Genomic DNA, 18,560 nt, shown 5'->3' with positions numbered 1-18,560 from the left:
AAACCTGGCCCACAAGGGGGCAGTGTATAGAGGGGCACAATGTGCTTTAAAGAGCCTTAACACTATCTGAGTCTTAATTATGTTATTCATAACCACTGTGTTTACCTGCTATGTCATGTTGAAATGACTGCTGTGAAAAAGGTCTATTGATAAACAGTGTGTGTCTCAGCTCATGCAATTAACTGCAAAGAAAGTTAGCTGCATCAAGCTGAAAGTGTTTGAACTTTTTCCAACAAGGTCCATGCAGCAGCCAGTCAGAGAAGGGTTTTCTGTCACCTCACTCTGAGCTTTAGTTCTGACCTGTCGTTCGGCAGTTCTGGTGGGCTTTCAAAAATACTGACCACAAAGGAAAAACTTCTGCCGCCAACATGGAATTAAACAAGGAAATTTGTGTTACTGAATGTTAAAGGTTAGTTAATTTAGTGTAATTAGTCCTATGTATCAATACCAGCCTTATTAACTGGGTTATTACTAAGGGACATCAGAGGCATGTTGGAGCTCCAGACCATAACAATCTATAATGTAGTGATACTGGAGGTGCCACCATTTTATCTGAATATCTGAAATCAGATATTTTACAAAAGTCATCCGATAATATACAGTATATAATGTACAATTATTAGATCTCTGTCAGGCATTATATTTTCCTTACAGGCTCTTGTATCGGTGTCTTTTTTTCTTACAGAAAATATGTAAATGGGGACACAATGGACTTTTGTCTTACTGAGTCCCTGATTGCCTCTATCTTTGACATTCATGGGAGCCTTAGTTCTGCTCTCTCTCCTTGAGCACAGGCAGGTTCAACCATAGAAACTGAATTCAATTCACTTCAATTCTCCCATTATTTGTTTAGGGGAAAACACACAGCAACTGTCCTCGGCTGCTCAGTCGGCCAGCAGGGGCGCTGTTGTCGCGTGTCGTCGCAGGTACCAAATAAGGAAATGACGTCCTCCATGTGCAGAGATGGTCGCAAATAGGAAACCGAAGCTGAGAGACACTTGATTTATGAGAGCACAGACCAACTGTGGGATTTGGTGCTGTGACAAAACGAGGTAAGACTTGTTGCAAAGACTACTTTTCATGAAGTTACTAACTGTAGCTGTAAGCCTGTGCTGGTCATGTTAGCTGTCGCCTGAACTGCAGCATCTAACACATGGTGGGCCTTGGGTTACTGTGACTTGCCACACCAGTGATATATAATATGATTAAATTATTAGAAAATGGTGTGGTTAACACTCTAAGCTACGCTACAGTGAGTCGTGAACAGCAGTGCTAAATAACTTCTTGTGTTGGACTTGAACGGATAGATAACAAATTCAGTAGCCTCTGTATTAGTATTGTACTGGACTGCTTGACTTGAATAGTAATTTCAGTGTCACTGTAATTCATTCTTGCATTCAGAAGCAAGTCAAAATGACATCATAGTCTCAGACTATTAGTGCTGGTGGCAGTGGCATGATGGTGGTAAAGACTGAATGATGTGCAGCCCACCTGATAACGAAAGCTAAGTTATTTTTAAATGTGTATTATTACCAAGCCTGAGATCACATTCACTGTGTGTGTTTGCTGTTGCCCACTGGGATGGTGCCTGGGCTCTCAGAGGAAGTGTGTGTCCTTCACTCTGGTCACAAGATGGTTGCTGACAGCTGAACTGCAGCCAAATAAAGCCAGATTTGGCTCTCTCTGTGTGTGTGTGTGTGTGTGTGTGTGTGTGTGTGTGTGTGTGTGTGTGTGTGTGTGTGTGTGTGTGTGTGTGTGTGTGTGTGTGTGTGTGTGTGTGTGCGCGCGCGCGCGCGTGCGCCTTATACTGAGCTGGTGATCGCTCCAGACCCTTTGTCCAGTTGATTTTGGAGTTCAGTTGCGTGTCCCCTCACAGACCTGAGAAAGCTTCTAGAGAATTTGTAGAGGAATGAATATCCTTTAATGCTTTATAATTTTCTGACAAAATAAGTAGATAACCAATCAAGTCCAGGCCACCGATCGAGTGGCCTAAAAAAATACAACAGCTGTAAATAATGGTCCATTTTCAATCAGTATGAACATTGCAAAAATGTATTTCTGCTTGGTTAAGTAATAAGCAAGCACAAACCCAAAGTATAAGAATCATGAAAAGTTATGGGATCAATTCCCCATGTTTATTTATTTATTTATTTATTTTTAAAGAAGTCAAGTGAATTTGCTCAGATTTCAAAGGATGACACCTTGACAGTTCCATAATTAACATGAACCAAAACATTTTTTCATATCAGAGTCCTAAGGGCCAGATTTCTTCAAGTGGGGGTCCGGAGTGTAAAAAGTGTCAACTTGGGGGTCCAGAACATAAAAAAATTGAAAACCCCTGATCTAGACATATAAGCTATCAATAGCCTCATTACCAGTGTACCAGACTGCAGAGAAGGAGCATAGAAATAAACTCGGTAGACGAGACAGCAGCCCTCACAGCTACATGTTTTATTTTTAAATTAGGGTTTGCATAATCCTGAGTTTTGAGCCCTGCTGGCTAAGACAGAGGACTTTACAAACAGATCTCTTGACAGGTACATACCAGAATATATTTTCCAACTTGTTTCACGTGTCATTGCATCAGGTGCTGGTTCTTAGCCCAGCTGTTGTGGGACCCTGTCCACCTCTTGAGGAAAGCAACCAGGAATGTAAGAAAAATTGTAAATCTAGAACTGAATGACTGAATGCAGGCAGGTTAGCTTGTAAATAGTAATATTCAAATTTGGCATCGAGAGTAAAGAGTGCTTACATGTGTTATACTCCATTATAGCCTCATATTGTTTCCCATTCATTTTTGTGTACCTTGGAAAGAAGCAAGTCACCCACAAATCATAGAAAAACAGATTTTATAGGACCTGAACAGTATGTTTGGTTCATAGTCGTAGGTCAGTTTCCTCTTGATTGAAATGTGTCCCTGCTCTGTGACAGGATGAGTGACATAGCAGAGGACGAGACCAGCTTCTATTCCAATGCAGAGGACTACTGGAGGGACGTCTCCCCCACTGTGGACGGCATGCTGGGAGGCTACGGCAGCATCTCCAGCATCGACCTCAACGGATCCAAGGCTTTTCTGCAGAAGTTCCTCGGTGTAAGAAATTATTTTGAGATGCCAGCCATCTGGTGGGGGGGCGGATCAAGTTATTTTGTCAACCAAGAAATCACACTTATATTGGGCAACACTAGACACATATGAGTTGCTAGGATTTTTTTTTTTAAAGTGAACCTACAGTGTGATTCCCGGATTGGAACCAGGCCACATTTGACCTGTTCATCCATTTTTCATAGGACAAAACCTTGCAGTAGTTGCACATAATTTTGGGGCTTTTTTAAAAAATAGTTTGAACTCTTTTCTGTGTTTATCATCTTTCTAATAAAGGAGGGTGAGGGGAAGACAGGCACAGGCTGTGCTCTAGACTGTGGAGCCGGTATTGGGCGGATCTCCAAGCGTTTGCTGCTGCCTCTCTTTCACACGGTGGACCTGGTTGATGTGACGCAGGAATTCCTGGACAAAGCCAAGACCTACCTGGGCCAGGATGGCCAACGAGTAGGCAACTACTTCTGCTGCGGCCTGCAGGACTTTGCACCAGAGAAAGGACGCTACGATGTCATCTGGATCCAGTGGGTCATTGGTAAGTCTGGCTCTCTGCTCGACTGGCCACTGCCATTAGAGAGCATTGTACCATGGCCACTGTGAACACTTGGTTGGGACGCCTCACCCACTGAGATCTCAATACGTCACCAATGATTCAATGCATCTAGATACATTTTAAGTAGCCAACAAATTGGTATGATTTGACAGAGCTGTGTCACGATGCAATATGATGCAATGCAACTGTGAACCTTTATATTTTGATTCTACTAATGTTACAGTTCTGCTATTAGTTGCAAAAGGAAATGCTGAAAGATTTACTAACTCCAGTAGAGTGAAGAGATTTACTCTCCAGAGATAGACAGAAGGGATGTTATTGTCTCATTAGGAGTCTATTTTTTTGGTAGTAAAACAATATGTTAAAGCTGTCCCCTGTTTATAATGCGTTTTTGCAATGAGATACGCTGCTTTGTATGGTGATACACTAAGCCTGGTGCATCGTCACATCCCTGTTTTGCGGGTATGAAAACCTGCAGAGTCCTTGTCCCTTTTGGCACATGGCTGAAAGTCCCTGTCCTACATGAACCTTACTAATCAGTACCCCTATCTGCATTCTGATGATCAATGCTCTGTGGTTGTCAAAGAATGAAAGACTGGCTGTGACGCCTCTCCTTCCTGTTTTTGCTTCAGGCCACCTGACAGACAGCCACCTGGTGGAGTTCCTGCGACGCTGTCAAAGCGCCCTGCGGCCCAACGGCCTCATCATCATCAAGGACAATGTGGCGTATGAGGGCGTGGTCCCAGACGAGGTGGACAGCAGTGTGTGTCGCGAGCTGGGCATAGTTCGCAAACTCGTAGGCCAGGCAGGTCTGCGCATCATCCACGAGGAGCAACAGATGAACTTCCCAAAGGAGATCTACCAAGTCCACACGCTGGCCCTCAGATAGAGAGAAGAGGAGGCCGCAAAGGGAGTGAAGGAGGAGGGGTAGAGGAAACAGGAATACTGGATGCTGTACCGATACTTAAATAAACTTGGGTGGGCAAACTCATGTTTTTTCTGAATCGGTCTCCGTTATCACACATCAGGAGGGACATGTGAACTCTGAAATTTCTTCACACTCAGGACAACTTGCTTACTAACTGAGTCACGGTTGAGTAACCAGCCACATCACCTGCATCAGCTGCAGATTTTAAGTTGTTAGAGTATATTTTACATGACTGCTTTCCTCCTAACAAGCACAATTTGTGGAAAGACGAATTCTGACTGTACATACCCGGGTTGCCAGGTTACCATCAGTAAAAACATCCCCATTGTTTTCCACATGACGGGGGTCATCACCATCGTGGGCAACGTCAGATGATGTTTCTCCAAAGAGACTGTTTTTGCCGTAATAACATCTGGACTGGTCTCATGCTGCCTTCCTCTAGGAGCAGGAAATGTCCGTTTTATGGGATGTAGTTTGATTTTGGCAAGAAGTCAAAACTCTTCTGGTTAGCTATGGTTTTATTGTATTTATTTTCCAATTACATGGCAGTGATGTTTCTGAATTTGAAATGTTTCCTCTTCCTCTTTCTGCTTTCTACTTCTTGTTCTTCAATTCCAGTCCTCTTTTTAGAAAATGGGTGGGTTTCTCTCTGCGGGCAGTCGCCAGAGAGGTTCTTTTACGATGACACTCTGCTGACACTCCCCTCATCCCCGCCCCAAATGGAAAGGTCATGGGGTTACAAAAACTGATAGGTTTCTTCCTCTAGTGTTCATGAATGTACACAGCACATTTGAAATAAGTTATCGTGTCTGTAGTCAGAATATGTAATGGTGAAACAGCAATACTCCCAACATGATCTTTTATCTTTCTTGTTTTATTTAGAGCCCAAAATCATTGTTTACCTTCTCTTTACAGGTCCACAAGTTTACAAAAAACAAAACAAAACAGGACACCACCTTCTGACATTATCTTGTAATCGTGGGGAAGAACAAATGTCTCTAAATGTGTTCCTCACTTCAACCCAACCAGTGCGGTTTCACTTACTGAATATATGTAACAGCACAACTTTTGAATGAAAGTGGACATGACTGAATACCAGTGCCAGCTATTTTGTATAAACTGAGTGACATAATCCCAAACTGTTAATACTGACTAAATGCTTGACTGTCCTGTCAAGAAACATGTTTTTGCCAGGTTGCTGGAGGAAATGTCAACTGTTTTGCTAAACAAAAATCTACAGCATGGCTGTTGGAATATAAAAGGCCATATTTTGGATAAGATCTCTGTGTCTTAATCTCTTTATAATCTTCAAGGTTGGCCAGGAGCCCAGCACAGGCTTTTATTTTTAATGTTTTTATTTTACAAAATTCCCTTGATTTCTTTATATTTCAGTTATTTGGGATATTTTTTGTTTTTGTGCAGTAGTTTTCTTGTTGTTTTGGTAACCTTTCTGGTTATTATTGCAATAATTTTATGGTAACTTTTAGTTTTTTACCCATTTTGTAGAGGCATATTTTCATGAGTATTTTTATTTATTTATTTGCTAATTTTCTGGTTAATTTTATCTTTTTTTTTTTATTTAATAATGGTAATTTGTAACAATTTCACTATAATTTTCTCTTTAAATTTTGGTGTAATTTTCTTGTAATTTAATTTTAAATATAGAACTATTTTGGGAGCAGGTGCAGGTCACCATACAATACAGGAAAACGTGATGATTAAAGAAACAAAGCCGCCTACAGCCATAGATGAGGGGATATCAGTGACAAACCCCAAACAGGTGAGAACCACCTCAGAGGAGTGATACAGTTCATACATTAAAATGAACTAGAATGCGTGTGATTAATGAGAATTTTCATCTCCCAAATAGGAATGAGGAATTTTGTCCATCCCTAAGCCTCAAATTCACAAATCCACTCACATGTCAGCAGGGAAGCTGTTTTCCCTCACTAGCACTGAAGACTCCTCATCATTCATGTGGACGGTGCCAAAACTGGAGGACACAGCATAGGAGATGGAGAAGGTGGAAAACTCCTCAACTCCTGTCACACATGGCAGAGCTGCACGCCACCTGCTGGTCAACACAGTTACTGCAGCTGTACCCTGCAAGTCTTCAACTAGTGACTAATACTGAAGACATGCAGGGTACTCAGCATGTGGCAGTCTTTTGTCTTTTATCTTTGTTCCTCTCTGATAACTCCAGTAATTCAAAGTGATGTCAGCTAAGACTGAACCCATTCAGCCAATCAGATGTAGTGCCACAAAGCCAATCAGGAGCTGTATTTTCAAGAAGATGACAACCATTTTTTGGCGATTTGGCAGAGTAGTGGTGGGTACATCAGGCCACCTTAATGTAAATTAGTTTAACTGACTTAAATTTGAGGTGCAATAATAAGCTCCTCATGAGAAATGAGAGAGACAGGCTCCTCAGAGATCCTCTCTACAGGAAGATCACAGCACAGTGAGTCCAAACCAGGACCAAGAGCAGCTGCTGTACTGAATCACTTAAGGATGTCTAGACTTGCTGGATGGATAGAGGTGTTACGTTACAGGCAGCCCAAAGGAATTTTGATAAGCAGCGACTCACTATCTTACTAAGTCAGTCAGATAACATGACGTTACAGCAGCTGACTGCAGTGCTCCCCCAATGAGCAATGAGTGTGTCATCATAGCTTCATCACCTACAACCTAATGGAAACTTTTAGTCTATTTCTGTCATCAGTCAGTTGAGCAAAGTCATTGTTATATATATGATCCCTAAACATGGACAGCATTTATATGCAAAATTAGCACAGGCAACTGTTTTTTATTAGTGGTTTATTATGTTGTGCATCTTTTTATCAGAGGAGTCCTGGCAGCAGCAGCTGGCCGCTCAAACAGCAGATGGGCAGGTGGAGCTGCAGGGTGAGGCCTCAGTGACCGTCCATACATGAGGTACTTGGAGGATAAATAATAGCAGACGTTTGTGAGATGGTTTAAGGACAGGTTGATGTTTCAATGCGTCACTTATCATCTGCAGGAAACACTTGAGTCCAGCAGAAAAGAGCAAACTGAAAGAGGAAGGCAGAGCTCCAGGATCTCAGGTGAGGTTTTAAAAGGACCACAGAAGTGATTTTGTATGTTGTTGATGTTGTTTGATGACCTGAAATTGGGCAGAGTGAGGAGGTCTGTATATCAGAAAATAGTCCCCGGAGAAATATTTGCAAGGTATTCAAGGGATTTTGATTATATGTAGTACCCCCCATGATTTTCATTATTTATTTATTTATTTATTTATTTATTGTTTGTTTGTTGCAGTTTTTGGTTTGCTGCATTGTAAAATATGGGAAAACTGTAATAAATGGGTTCAACATTCAAAATCACTGGGATGGTCCTTTAATAGTTTAGTTAATGAGCTCTTGATTAAACAATGGATCAGTGTAAGTTTATTAGTCTGTCATCATACACACAGAAAACACTATCAAACAGGACGGCAGGAGAGCAGACTGGATTAAAAACAACAGGAGTCGTATAGGGTTTCAAGTGATGTGTATTTTTTTCTGTTCTGTTCTTTGAGGTAAATATAAACATTAAAATAACATGTTTTAGCACTTAATTAAAAAATGCGAATGCCCAAAACCCACTTTGTATTCCAGATATCAACCTGGCTAAGTTGTAATTTAAATGGAATAGGTATTTTGGAATAAATACACATTTTAAGTTCAGTCAGACAAGGCAGATATCAGCACTGGGGAAGAGCAAGATTAGGACACAAAAGGAAAAAAAAGTCATCTCTGAGATTAATTGCAAAATTCTGAGAAAGTCAGAGGTATGACTTCAATCTCAGAATCCTGACTTTGTATTTCAGAACTCTAAGATGAATCCATACTTCACTCCATAATGTCTTTTACTGATCTACACATCAATAACATCTCAAAAAAGCTTCTCTTGCATCCACATAAATCTCCGTAGTGCTGGAGAGCTGACACCCTGCACATACTGGCCGTGCTGCTGTTAAATGGGCAGTGACTGTTCTGAAATCAGGGAGCAGCCAAACACTTCACCAGTTTGCCAACAAAAATGTGAATCTGACTTTACGAGGGAGCCGGTCAGAGGTCATGTGATCAAGACCAGGTCTCGCTCTGGAATCGGCCCGTCTTCTCCATGGCGTCCAGCATCTGGTCTGCCTCCTGGACGGACAGACCTCCTTCCTGCTGAAACGCCGCCTTCAGTGCGTCACACACACTGGCTGGCATCTGTTTGGCATTGCTGGAAGGAAACAACATATGTGTGCTCAAAAATCACGGTGCTTTCTTACCATTTGTTTTTGAGGAGGACTGTAACATCCTATTACCAACATAAAACAGCGCTAGATCAGGCTTTATTATTATAAAAGTTATCATACAACAAAGTTAACTATACATAAATGTTTTAATACAGCCTGCAGCCTGTATCTCTCATATATAAATAAAAAGACATGGATGATGATTTACACAGAATGATGCCTATGTGCTGAGTCCTCTTCAGTAATTGCCTCTTGCAGCTCTGTTTATTATGGTTTGTTTCAGTTTCACACAGAGGATTTTGGTTTCGGGCAATGTCTTTGTTTTTATAAACCAAGGAAGTCAGGGATTTAACTGTTGGGAGGGTTGTTAACGCCACTCTGAGGTCAGCTCATCTCAAATAAATAAGATGTGTGTGTACCAAGAACAACATGTCTTGGTACACACACATCTTATTAATAAACACAAAACATCTGTAAGTGAACATAAATCATGAGTGACAGGAGACAAATATGGATAGTTGGTTTTATTGTAATACTTTTGTTTCCAATTAAGAAAATGTATAAATCTACAAGACACCTGTGTTGATACATTTTGATTTAGTTTTAGTCTTAGTCCTCTGACTAAAATACATTTTAGTCATTTGATTTTTTTTTTTTTTCATTTTAGTCTGACAAAACTACTGAAGTTTTAGTCAGTGAAAACCACATTTTAGTCTAACTCTGCAGCATAACTGTTCAATTTTCTTCCACTGTAAATTCCTCAATAAATTATTTCTTAGTGCCCTTCACACACTGATTGATCTACATTGTATCATACTGTATTTTCTATCTAGAATTTGTTATACTGTGCTTAATATAAAGTAGAGTGCTCGGTTTAGTTTTTATCCTGTTATAATCATGGAAAAATCATCATTAACAGATACTTTTTAGTTTTGGTGAACAAAATTAACACAATCGATAGATAGTAGACAGTTAGATTTCCAAGGTTTTGACTCACCCTGCGATATAAAAGTAGGCACCTTTATTGGCAATCAGGTCCCACAGTAGTTTCGACTGCTCCTCCACACGGTGCTGCACGTAAACCTTGTCCTCCTGAAGAAACACAAATATTGAGAGATTTCCTCCCTCTGCCTACAGAAATCGTCTAAGACGTGGACAATGTCAGACTGAATAATGGAGTGGTTATTCAGTCTGAATATCAGGCGAGTAATATCCCAGTTTTCCCTAAATAATCAAATAAGGTCATCCTATCGCTTACATAGATTGCGTACTGTTAGGTCATGTTGGTGTGTGTATGTATGGTTGTGGTTCTAGCTCTGTCTTTGATTATTAAGAACGTGTGTATCAAAATGTGTGTGTCTGACCTGGTCTCTGGAGAAGGCACAGAAGAGTGCGAGCTGTCCAGCCTTCCTCATCTCCTCCCAGTCGGTCTTGAAGTGAAAGTCTTTGAACTCGGAACGACAGCCAAAGAAGAGGACGTTGTCTTAACACCAGAAAGAGGAGACGGTTCATGTCAGTGCTGTGTTATGTCGTGATCTACATTAAATCAGAAACAGAAAGACCGAGAACAGGAGACACGTCACCAGCTTTTCCCTCGGCGATCCTCTCCTGTAAGGCGGATCTGAAAGGTGCCACTCCTGTTCCAGGTCCAACCATTATCACTGGGGTGTCCATCTCTTTTGGAAACTTCATACTTCCCTTCTTCACCCACAAAGGCACATATACTGGCCCTGAAATATAGTTTGGTCAAATCACTGATCACACTGTTTTAGTTTGGGGTTAAAAATATCCATGGACCACTGGAGCATTGCTTTGAGGAATTTTGAGAAATGATAATATTACACAAAGAACAAGGATTGTGATAATCAATTTTTTGAGTAATATTGTACAAATGGAGAGACCTTGTGCAGGGTCCAGGGAGGCTAACCATGTGGAGCAGAGGCCTTTTCTTGGCTTAAACAGCTTGGTTTTGTAGCGGACCACAGCTACCAGGATCTGCAGCCTGTGTGGGTGTGCCTGTGTACAGAGAACGAGTCTGTCTCAGGCCTGAATGACCTTCTTCCTTTATCTGTAAGGCACACTGAAGACACACAAAGTGCATGGGGCCAGATGCATACACTCATGACTAAAAATGTGTGTGCACGCAAAACACGCATACAGTCTTTGAATCAAATTTATAAAGGCATGTGTTCATGCTGTTTACCCAATTTTCCCTCAGAGATCAATACAGTTTCTGATTCTGATTCTGATCTGATTCTATAGTATACATCTCAATCGTCATGAAATTGTGCACAGATACACAAGCCTACTTATCATACTTAGAGGCTGTATTTTTTTCTACATGCCCTGCCATGATGCACTGCTATTTTCTAATGGAAGAGATCAGTCCAGCTTTTCCAAAGACAAACAAGTGTTCTTGCCCAGGAGGTGCATGACTGCACAGTAGCCAAACATGAATTTATACTGCACAAATATGTCTCCATATTGAAAACGTGTGATACAGATATTTTTTATAATCTATGGTTAACACCAATGGCAATAGCTGAACTGACATCAACTCTGTAGAGATGATATGAGCTCTGTAGTTGGTGGTGGAGAGGCTACATTACCTTGAGGGAGGAGGCGATGGAGAAGGAGCGTGGCTGGATTTCAGGGAAAAGATCCAGGAGATAATCCACCTTCAGCTCGGCTGTAGTGTGGGGAAAATCTGCCAACACCTGCAGCACAAAAGGACCAGACACCCCAATGAGTAGACCATGAGGCTATTTTATGCAGCTGAAATTACAAAGGACCGATGGAGTTATCATTGGAATTAGATGTGTGCGCAGGTAGGAGTTTGTTTTATACACCCAAGTTTGCTGGCGGGCTGATGTTTTGAGTTCCAGACCAGGCTAAGCCACATTCAGCACACACAATCAAACGACAGGTGCCGACGGCATAATCTGACTTCTGGAGAAGCAAAGTTTTGTTGTGAAAAGCCAGGTTCATGACCTTGCTTTCAAAAATAAAAAACAAATTCCGGTGCCAAGATCTCGTGTCTGACTCGAGGGAGGGAGCCCTGAGCCCGGCTGCCCTGCACAAACCTCAAACTGGAATCGCTCAAAGTCGTGATTAAGACAAAAAGATTTTGTAGTTTTCTTTGAAGAACATGAGAAATATTCCTCTAAGCACACAAGAATGTGCATTATCTCAACAGTGTCTTTGCAAATACTGTTCCAGGCACCCTATCTACACACACATTAATCTTTTCAGTACAATTACAGTGTAAGCACCTTAACTTTTCATGCACTGATGTTTTCACTGGAACGTATAACCTACAGTTTGCTAGGAAGTCGCGGCTGAACTCCCCATTCATCCCTAACTCTAACCCGAACCGGCCCTGACTCTAACCCTGACCCATCACCTCCAGGGCGGTGCGCCGAGGCCGGTTGCAGTAGCTATGCAGCTCATCCTGTCCTTCAGCTGAGCTGAACTCGATCAGCTTCTCCTTTTCCAGATTGTTGGTGGAAAAAGTGGACAGCAGCTCGAAGAAGGAACGGCGAGGCACAGCAGCAATGTCCAGGTAACTCTCCACCAGGTGGCGCACCGTGCAGGGCTGAGGAAGGCTAGCTGGAACTGGAGTTGTGGAGAGGATATGGGTTTACATAGAAAGGAACAGCCTTTTTGTGATACCTGATCACTACTACCAGAACTGCTACCACTGACAGAACTGATGCATGACAATATTAGAATCTCCTAATCTTCTCAGCAATGCTCTGATCTATACCTATGTGTTAAAATGAATGTATTAATTATTTATTTATTGTAAAGTGCTTCATTTGGCAACTTTGACCTGGTTGCACAATGACTATATATGGATGTACATAGTTTACAGGAGGGTATCCAAATTTTTATTGTATTACGATTTCTTTATCATTAAATACATATCAAATTCTACAATTAATCACGACTCCTGGGGCCACCTGGAGGCACATGCAACAGCAGGGCTCCAGCCTGCCATGCTGGCGGCATGTTTTCTTTAGATGAGAGCAAAAATTGTGGTAAATGTGGGCACAACTTCATTAACCTGAGTGCTCAAGACAGCAAATTGAGAGCTCAAAATAAGTAAACCTTGTGTACAAGTTATGTTTTTGTGACCTCAATTTAGTATTTGGTGGGCATGTACATGTACTTTCTCTCTGCCTAAATCTGATTTGAGTGTGTTCATGTGTGTCTTGTGATAATTTCTAAGGATTTTTAACACCTTGGTCTGTGAGCAAATTTAGGCAACATGTTATTTCTGCACCCACCCAGACAGTGAATAATGCATGCACACTCACACAGACACACAAACACACACACACCTGCTGTGTTGTCTGTGGCACTCAGGGTAAATTGGGAGTTTGGGTCAAGTTTCAGCAGTTGACAGAACTGCTGTACATCCTCTGGTGCATTACACGGACGCATCATCACCACATCACCAGCAGCAAACCTGCATGCAAATACCACAACAACCTGTGTGTTTAGCCTACGAGACTCCATTTTATCAATTACAAAACATGACAGGCACTCAGCATGACAGCGAAAATGCATAATTTTGAATTCCACAACAAGGTCACTCACTCAATATTGGACCCAGTGATGTCAAACTCAATGTGCCTGACATCCTGAAAGTGGGAGGCATCCGTTACTCTCCTATTGGACACCAGTCTAGCAGGGAAGGGGTGGGACTGGGAGGGAACAGCTGATCCTTCGGGAATCCTCATTCTGCCATCTGTCGTCTCTTTCACAGTATCCAGGAAGTGGAAAACGTACTTTGGAGGAAGTCTGTCACCAAAAAAAAATTTGGGCTAGATTCACTGAGACACAGCAAAAATTTCCTAAATGTAATTTGAACAAGGGCTGCCACGATTCATCCACTGGAAACCAACAAGTCGTCACTCTGACTTTTCTAAATTTTATATATTTGAAGGAATTTCATTATTCACAAACAAGAAGTAATAAATGAAACTGTGTTAAAAAAAAAAATCTCTTCCAGTATTCAAACTCTACTATTGCATTCTTTCTTACTTAGGATGCCTTGCAATACCTTCTTCTACCACCTGGGGGCAGTGCACCATCGGTTGAAAACTTACAAAATTGAAAAATTACATCATCAAATATTGGGACTATAATCAGAGTGCATGTGCATTTTTTTTTTGTAGGAGGATAATGTTGAAAATATCAATGGCCAAGAGTGGTTTTCCAGTGATTTTACATCAAAACATGTACTTACGGTTCATACTCTCTAAGTGGGGTTACACCAGCTAAAGATGGATACAAAACACACACTTTGTCCCAGAATGCTTTGAGCCAAGGGTCGATCACAGCATCTTGCCTGTTGAACACAAAGCCAAAAGAAGGTAGATTAAATAGAGTTAATGGCAAAATCAATAAGTACTGTACAAATAACAGTGCTGCTGCTTAATGAATGTTAATTATATAAACAAATAAATAAATAAATAAAATAAAAAATATACTAGAAAATTGACCAAAAATGAAAAATAAAAGCAACTATGTCTGGGCACTGGTTCTTGTGCCCCTGAGCTTTGTTTCCCGTCTGCTAATGAAGCATCGTCCCTGAGCCAAGCTGCCTCTTACCCCAGGTCATGCTGGTCATCTGCCAGGCCAACAGGCACCAGCGCGCTGGCACCCAGCTGCACAAGGCGCTTGTGGAGCTTCTTAGCCACAAAGTTGAATCTACAGATGAAACCAGTGGACACGGTGGTTACTAGACAGACTCTGAATCGGTGTGAGTGTGCACTGTGAGCACAGCGGCCCTGACAGGTGTGAGCAGTTTACACTGACTTGGGATAGGACGAGTCACCCAGGCCCAGCACGGCACAGTCCAGCTGACACAGAGATCCAGCAGGCAAAGACTTTCTGAACAGGAACCTCCAGAATTTCTTTAAAAAGAAGCAGACATACATACAAAAACTTAAGTGAACTGTGACAGATATAGCCCATACCCAAATTCAGAGTTATGGTAAAAATGCAAAAGTACTTCACCCTTTGAAGCCTGAAGAAATTCAGTTAATTTATTTCAAAAAATGCCTTCAAAATGACCGCCAAAATAGACCTTTTTCACAGCAGACATTCTGACACTATCATTCACTTATGACACTAATTACAGTTCCATTTAACATTATAAGATTAACAAAAAATTGCCACAAAATTAATGAAAAACAAAGTAGTGTAAAACCATGTGATCAGTCAGTCGACAGAAAAGGTAATAAATTTGTTGAGTTAAACTGTCTGGAAAAAAACACCCGTTTGTGGAAAAATTAACCCACATCAAACAGTGCCCTTAGTCAGTAGACATGGGTCATTTATCTCCACACTAAAAGCTGTGTGGCCCTTGATTTCACTCTCCTGCTATGGAGTAAAATCACTCCCTAACACAGTCCAACACAATGCCTGCCTGACATGTGATGAAAAATTATAACTGACCATCGTCCTGAAAAGCTGTACTTTTTCTATTTGTGGCAAAAAGAAATAAAATCCAAGGACTGCGTATCGTCACTGTCATACACCAACTGTGTCTTATTTTGATGCTCCGGCTTTATGATGTTGCTACTTTACCTTCATGTTGTCAGGAGGGTCTCCTTGTCCAGTGGTGGCGCACACAAAAACCACCAGAGACTCCGAGATCAGGTTGGCCTGTGTGTCAACAGTGAAGTAAAAGTAAATTCATTTAACAACTGATCACCTTTAAAGAAAGGAGTTTGTACCAAATTCCCAGTCAAAAAAAACCAAAATAAAAACATCATATTTCATGAGTAAAAAGGTTGCAGTATGAAAGTGGGAACCCAGTTAACTCTGATATCAGTGTAGTTAAAATTAAATTTAATTCTTTAACTGTGTATTTCCAGGCTAGATGCTACGCTCCTGATCACAGAAAGTGGACAAAAATGGACAAAACCTATGTAATTAGTTAGAGTAAATGTTTTTGAAATACTGGGCCCCAGAATGAAATTTAGGACCGATTTAAAAATTAAAAACAAGACTAACAAAACCAGAAAATATTTCTTACTTTTGGAACTAGAAATGTGAAATCCTCAGCTGTAGTTTGCATGTATTCTAAAAAGGCATACATCATATCAATCAAACTGACCACATTGTAGTCGTCCAGCGGCAACACGCGCACTTGCAGCCACCTCCTCTGCGCCTGCCGGCCGATCCTCTGGGCCGTGTCCTGGGCCGTCCCGGTCTGGCTCCCGTACAGAATCAGCAGAGACGGAGTCGACATTGTAACTGGAAGACACATAAACCATATGAAAGATTATCTGTTTAATCATTTTACCTGAAGGTTCACTGCACAATATCTTTAAATAATTCAGGAAAAAAAAAACAAATGAGTTTGTCTGAACTGTTACTGTTTTGGAGGAGAGGGACTTAAAGGGACAGTCAGCCCATTTTGTAAAATTTGGTATTTTTTCATTTCCCTGCTACGTAGGACAGCAGCAATACTGTCTTCCTCTCATCGTTCACCACCAAATAACCAAACAGCCCGTATAGGGATGCACTTGGATGCACTTGGATGCACATTTGTAGCATCCAAGCCACAACTTCAGTGTGTGCCTGTCCAACACAGATAGTCTGCTGCACAAAGTGTGTCATTTCATTGCCACAACTCAGAAATGTGAAAAAACAAACCACTATTTTTTTTCTGTCTTTTAGATGACACTACTTTGCTTTCTGTACTCCAAACAGCTGTTCCCAGCCAGCACTCCTCTCTCCGAAAGCTCTCGTGTGCAACAACTCACCTCACACGATATTTCAGAGCGAGACTTCCAGCTAACATAACATCACATTCTTAAAAATAAATACTAAACAAACTAAGTTTGAGTTTGATGATGTGTAGCAGGATTTTTTTCAGCTTGAAGTTGCAGAATAAATGTTGGCTTTGTGTTTGGTTAAAAAAAAAAAAAGAACAAAAACAGTAGAACTATTTTCTTGTGTGCTCTAATGTCTCTGTGTTGGTCCTCATTCCAACAAGGCAGGAAACTGAAAGGTACATGAAACATGTGACAGAGGGAAGAGGAGGAAAAGAAGCTGGCTACAACTTTACATGCAACCCATTTCTTAGTACTCAGGACAAAGCTGTTATTTTGTCCTCCTACATGTGTACATGTGTTTAATGAAGAAAACAAACAGCAAACGCTACCTCTGTCCTCGTGGTGTCTCCTGCTCCTTTGTGGGTATTGATAACAGGAAAAATACAGTTTTAAAGACTATCGTCTGTCTGTATCTGTGTCATCTACACTCTGTAATCATGTTAAATAATATCACATTTTTCAGAATAGGTGAACTATGCCTTTAAGTGTTAGACTGAAGATTAATCTGCAACACTTTCTCTTATAATGACATGTTGAACACACAGATGACAGCTGTTGTCCTAAAGGTCTCCAGTGTCTGATGCTTCTGTCTGACTGAGAGTTAATCCCACAGTCTGATAGTCTCTGTGGTGGACTAACCCGCGGGGTGGAGGAGGGATATGAGCCGAGCTGTTTAGATGGCGTGGTTCGGCTTCAGCAGTTGAAACATCTGTAATTCACTCATTTAAAGAGCCTTGTTGTACTGCTGATGTTACATGAGGCTGCCTGAGCTTCTGGGAACACTGTGGATATTTAACTAGAGTCTGAAGACAATGACAACAGCCTTTATATTAGTTTCCGCCTGGCGCTGACCGGCTGACTCGTTTGAGGTTCACTGCACTTCTCTCTGCTCTTTGACACAGATAGTGTTAGCGGACTAGCTAGCAGCTGACTAAAGGAACCTTTTTTTCTCCAATTAATTTTAGACTTCAACTAATTCAGCGAATAACAAACAGAGTAAGAGACTTGCCTTGGATGTCTGCATCAACCGCAGCCTTGACCTATGATATAATTGTCATGTTACTGAACGGGATGAAGGCAGAGAGTAACACAGAGTGCCATCACTGTCGCACTTTACGGCACCCTCTCCGGCGTTATCATTGGCTACAAAGCTTGTGTTGCGTTCATGTTCAATGAGGACGGCAGGAGATTTTTTTTTTTTTTTTTTTACATTTTACAGTACTGTTCAACAAAGGGCTCGTGTATTAAATAATATCCGGTGACACCGACATTTCTAATAAAAGTGGACAACGGATGTAGCAGCCAACGTTTATGAAAAATTTCAACCTTGTGTGGCTTTGAAACCGATATGAACAGGTAAATTTCCCACGTTACTTAAATGCACCATCTGGGTGACATGCAGGTCTGTTGCCCCTGTCAGTGCTGCCAAAATGAATTGATGATGTTTGACTATTTAACTATTTAACTGTGCAATAATTTAAACCTGTGGGACCTAACAATAATTCAACAGTGCAATACCTCTGTGTATATATGGTGTTTACAGGTATACTTTTAACATATGTTCAGTTTCTTATTTCTGTATTTATGGTTGTAATATTTTTTGTAGTATTAATGCACATATTCATACAGAATGCCCAGAATGCACATGCTTTTTTTACAACTAGGACCAATGCACAAGTAGGGTTAATGCATGTATTTATACATAGTGAACACCTTTTTTTAAAAAAAATTCTAATGCACATATTTGTATGTTTTTTTTTTTTTTTAATTATTATTATTTATTTTTATCTTTATATTTATAAGTCTGGCAACTGGTGGACTGCTCCAACAGAATTTCATTGTTTTGTGCGATGACAATAAAG

At 40.9% G+C, this 18,560-nt stretch overlaps 2 protein-coding genes across 5 annotated transcripts; one reads left to right on the top strand and one right to left on the bottom strand.

Moving 5' to 3' along the window:
* Positions 1–901: 901 nt before the first annotated feature.
* On the top strand, positions 902–5,858 carry ntmt1 (N-terminal Xaa-Pro-Lys N-methyltransferase 1). 2 transcript variants are annotated; one of them, XM_030065864.1, is made up of 5 exons: positions 926–1,052; positions 2,588–2,651; positions 2,932–3,091; positions 3,380–3,632; positions 4,283–5,858. In XM_030065864.1, coding segments are annotated over exons 2-5 (672 nt in total). In that variant the 5' UTR covers positions 926–1,052; positions 2,588–2,649; the 3' UTR covers positions 4,540–5,858. The 2 variants fall into 2 exon arrangements, with proteins under 2 accessions (XP_029921723.1, XP_029921724.1); XM_030065863.1 differs by lacking the exon at positions 2,588–2,651 and having other exon boundaries at positions 902–1,052.
* A 2,231-nt stretch (positions 5,859–8,089) lies between these two features.
* On the bottom strand, positions 8,090–17,827 carry ndor1 (NADPH dependent diflavin oxidoreductase 1). Of its 3 annotated transcripts, none has more exons than XM_030065326.1 (15): positions 17,708–17,827; positions 15,975–16,114; positions 15,443–15,520; positions 14,669–14,766; positions 14,462–14,560; positions 14,097–14,198; positions 13,445–13,648; positions 13,186–13,313; positions 12,246–12,457; positions 11,452–11,559; positions 10,744–10,858; positions 10,426–10,572; positions 10,207–10,325; positions 9,840–9,934; positions 8,682–8,826 (listed from the first exon to the last, which is right to left on the bottom strand). In XM_030065326.1, the coding sequence occupies exons 2-15, from the start codon at positions 16,107–16,109 to the stop codon at positions 8,682–8,684; spliced, it is 1,785 nt and encodes a 594-aa protein (XP_029921186.1). In that variant the 5' UTR covers positions 16,110–16,114; positions 17,708–17,827. The 3 variants fall into 3 exon arrangements, with proteins under 3 accessions (XP_029921189.1, XP_029921186.1, XP_029921187.1); XM_030065327.1 differs by lacking the exon at positions 17,708–17,827 and adding an exon at positions 17,028–17,142; XM_030065329.1 differs by lacking the exon at positions 17,708–17,827 and having other exon boundaries at positions 8,090–8,826; positions 15,975–16,109.
* Between the last annotated feature and the right edge of the window lie 733 nt (positions 17,828–18,560).

The sequence above is a fragment of the Myripristis murdjan genome, chromosome 12 (assembly GCF_902150065.1).
Source record: "Myripristis murdjan chromosome 12, fMyrMur1.1, whole genome shotgun sequence".
NCBI lineage: Eukaryota > Metazoa > Chordata > Actinopteri > Holocentriformes > Holocentridae > Myripristis > Myripristis murdjan.
Note: the sequence above shows the minus strand (reverse complement) of the source record. Positions and strands in the feature narration are given on the sequence as shown.

Excerpts from the sequence above, each read along its gene's own strand:
- ntmt1 (XM_030065863.1), top strand. The coding sequence starts at position 1,006 with ATGAGAGCACAGACCAACTGTGGGATTTGGTGCTGTGACAAAACGAG. Across the intron at positions 3,092-3,379 it reads TTCTGCAGAAGTTCCTCGGT|GAGGGTGAGGGGAAGACAGG; the intron begins GTAAGAAATTAT and ends TTTCTAATAAAG. Across the intron at positions 3,633-4,282 it reads CTGGATCCAGTGGGTCATTG|GCCACCTGACAGACAGCCAC; the intron begins GTAAGTCTGGCT and ends TTTTTGCTTCAG.
- ndor1 (XM_030065326.1), bottom strand. The coding sequence starts at position 16,109 with ATGTCGACTCCGTCTCTGCTGATTCTGTACGGGAGCCAGACCGGGACG. Across the intron at positions 15,521-15,974 it reads CGCTGGACGACTACAATGTG|GCCAACCTGATCTCGGAGTC; the intron begins GTCAGTTTGATT and ends GTTGACACACAG. Across the intron at positions 11,560-12,245 it reads CTCGGCGCACCGCCCTGGAG|GTGTTGGCAGATTTTCCCCA; the intron begins GTGATGGGTCAG and ends TTTGTGCTGCAG.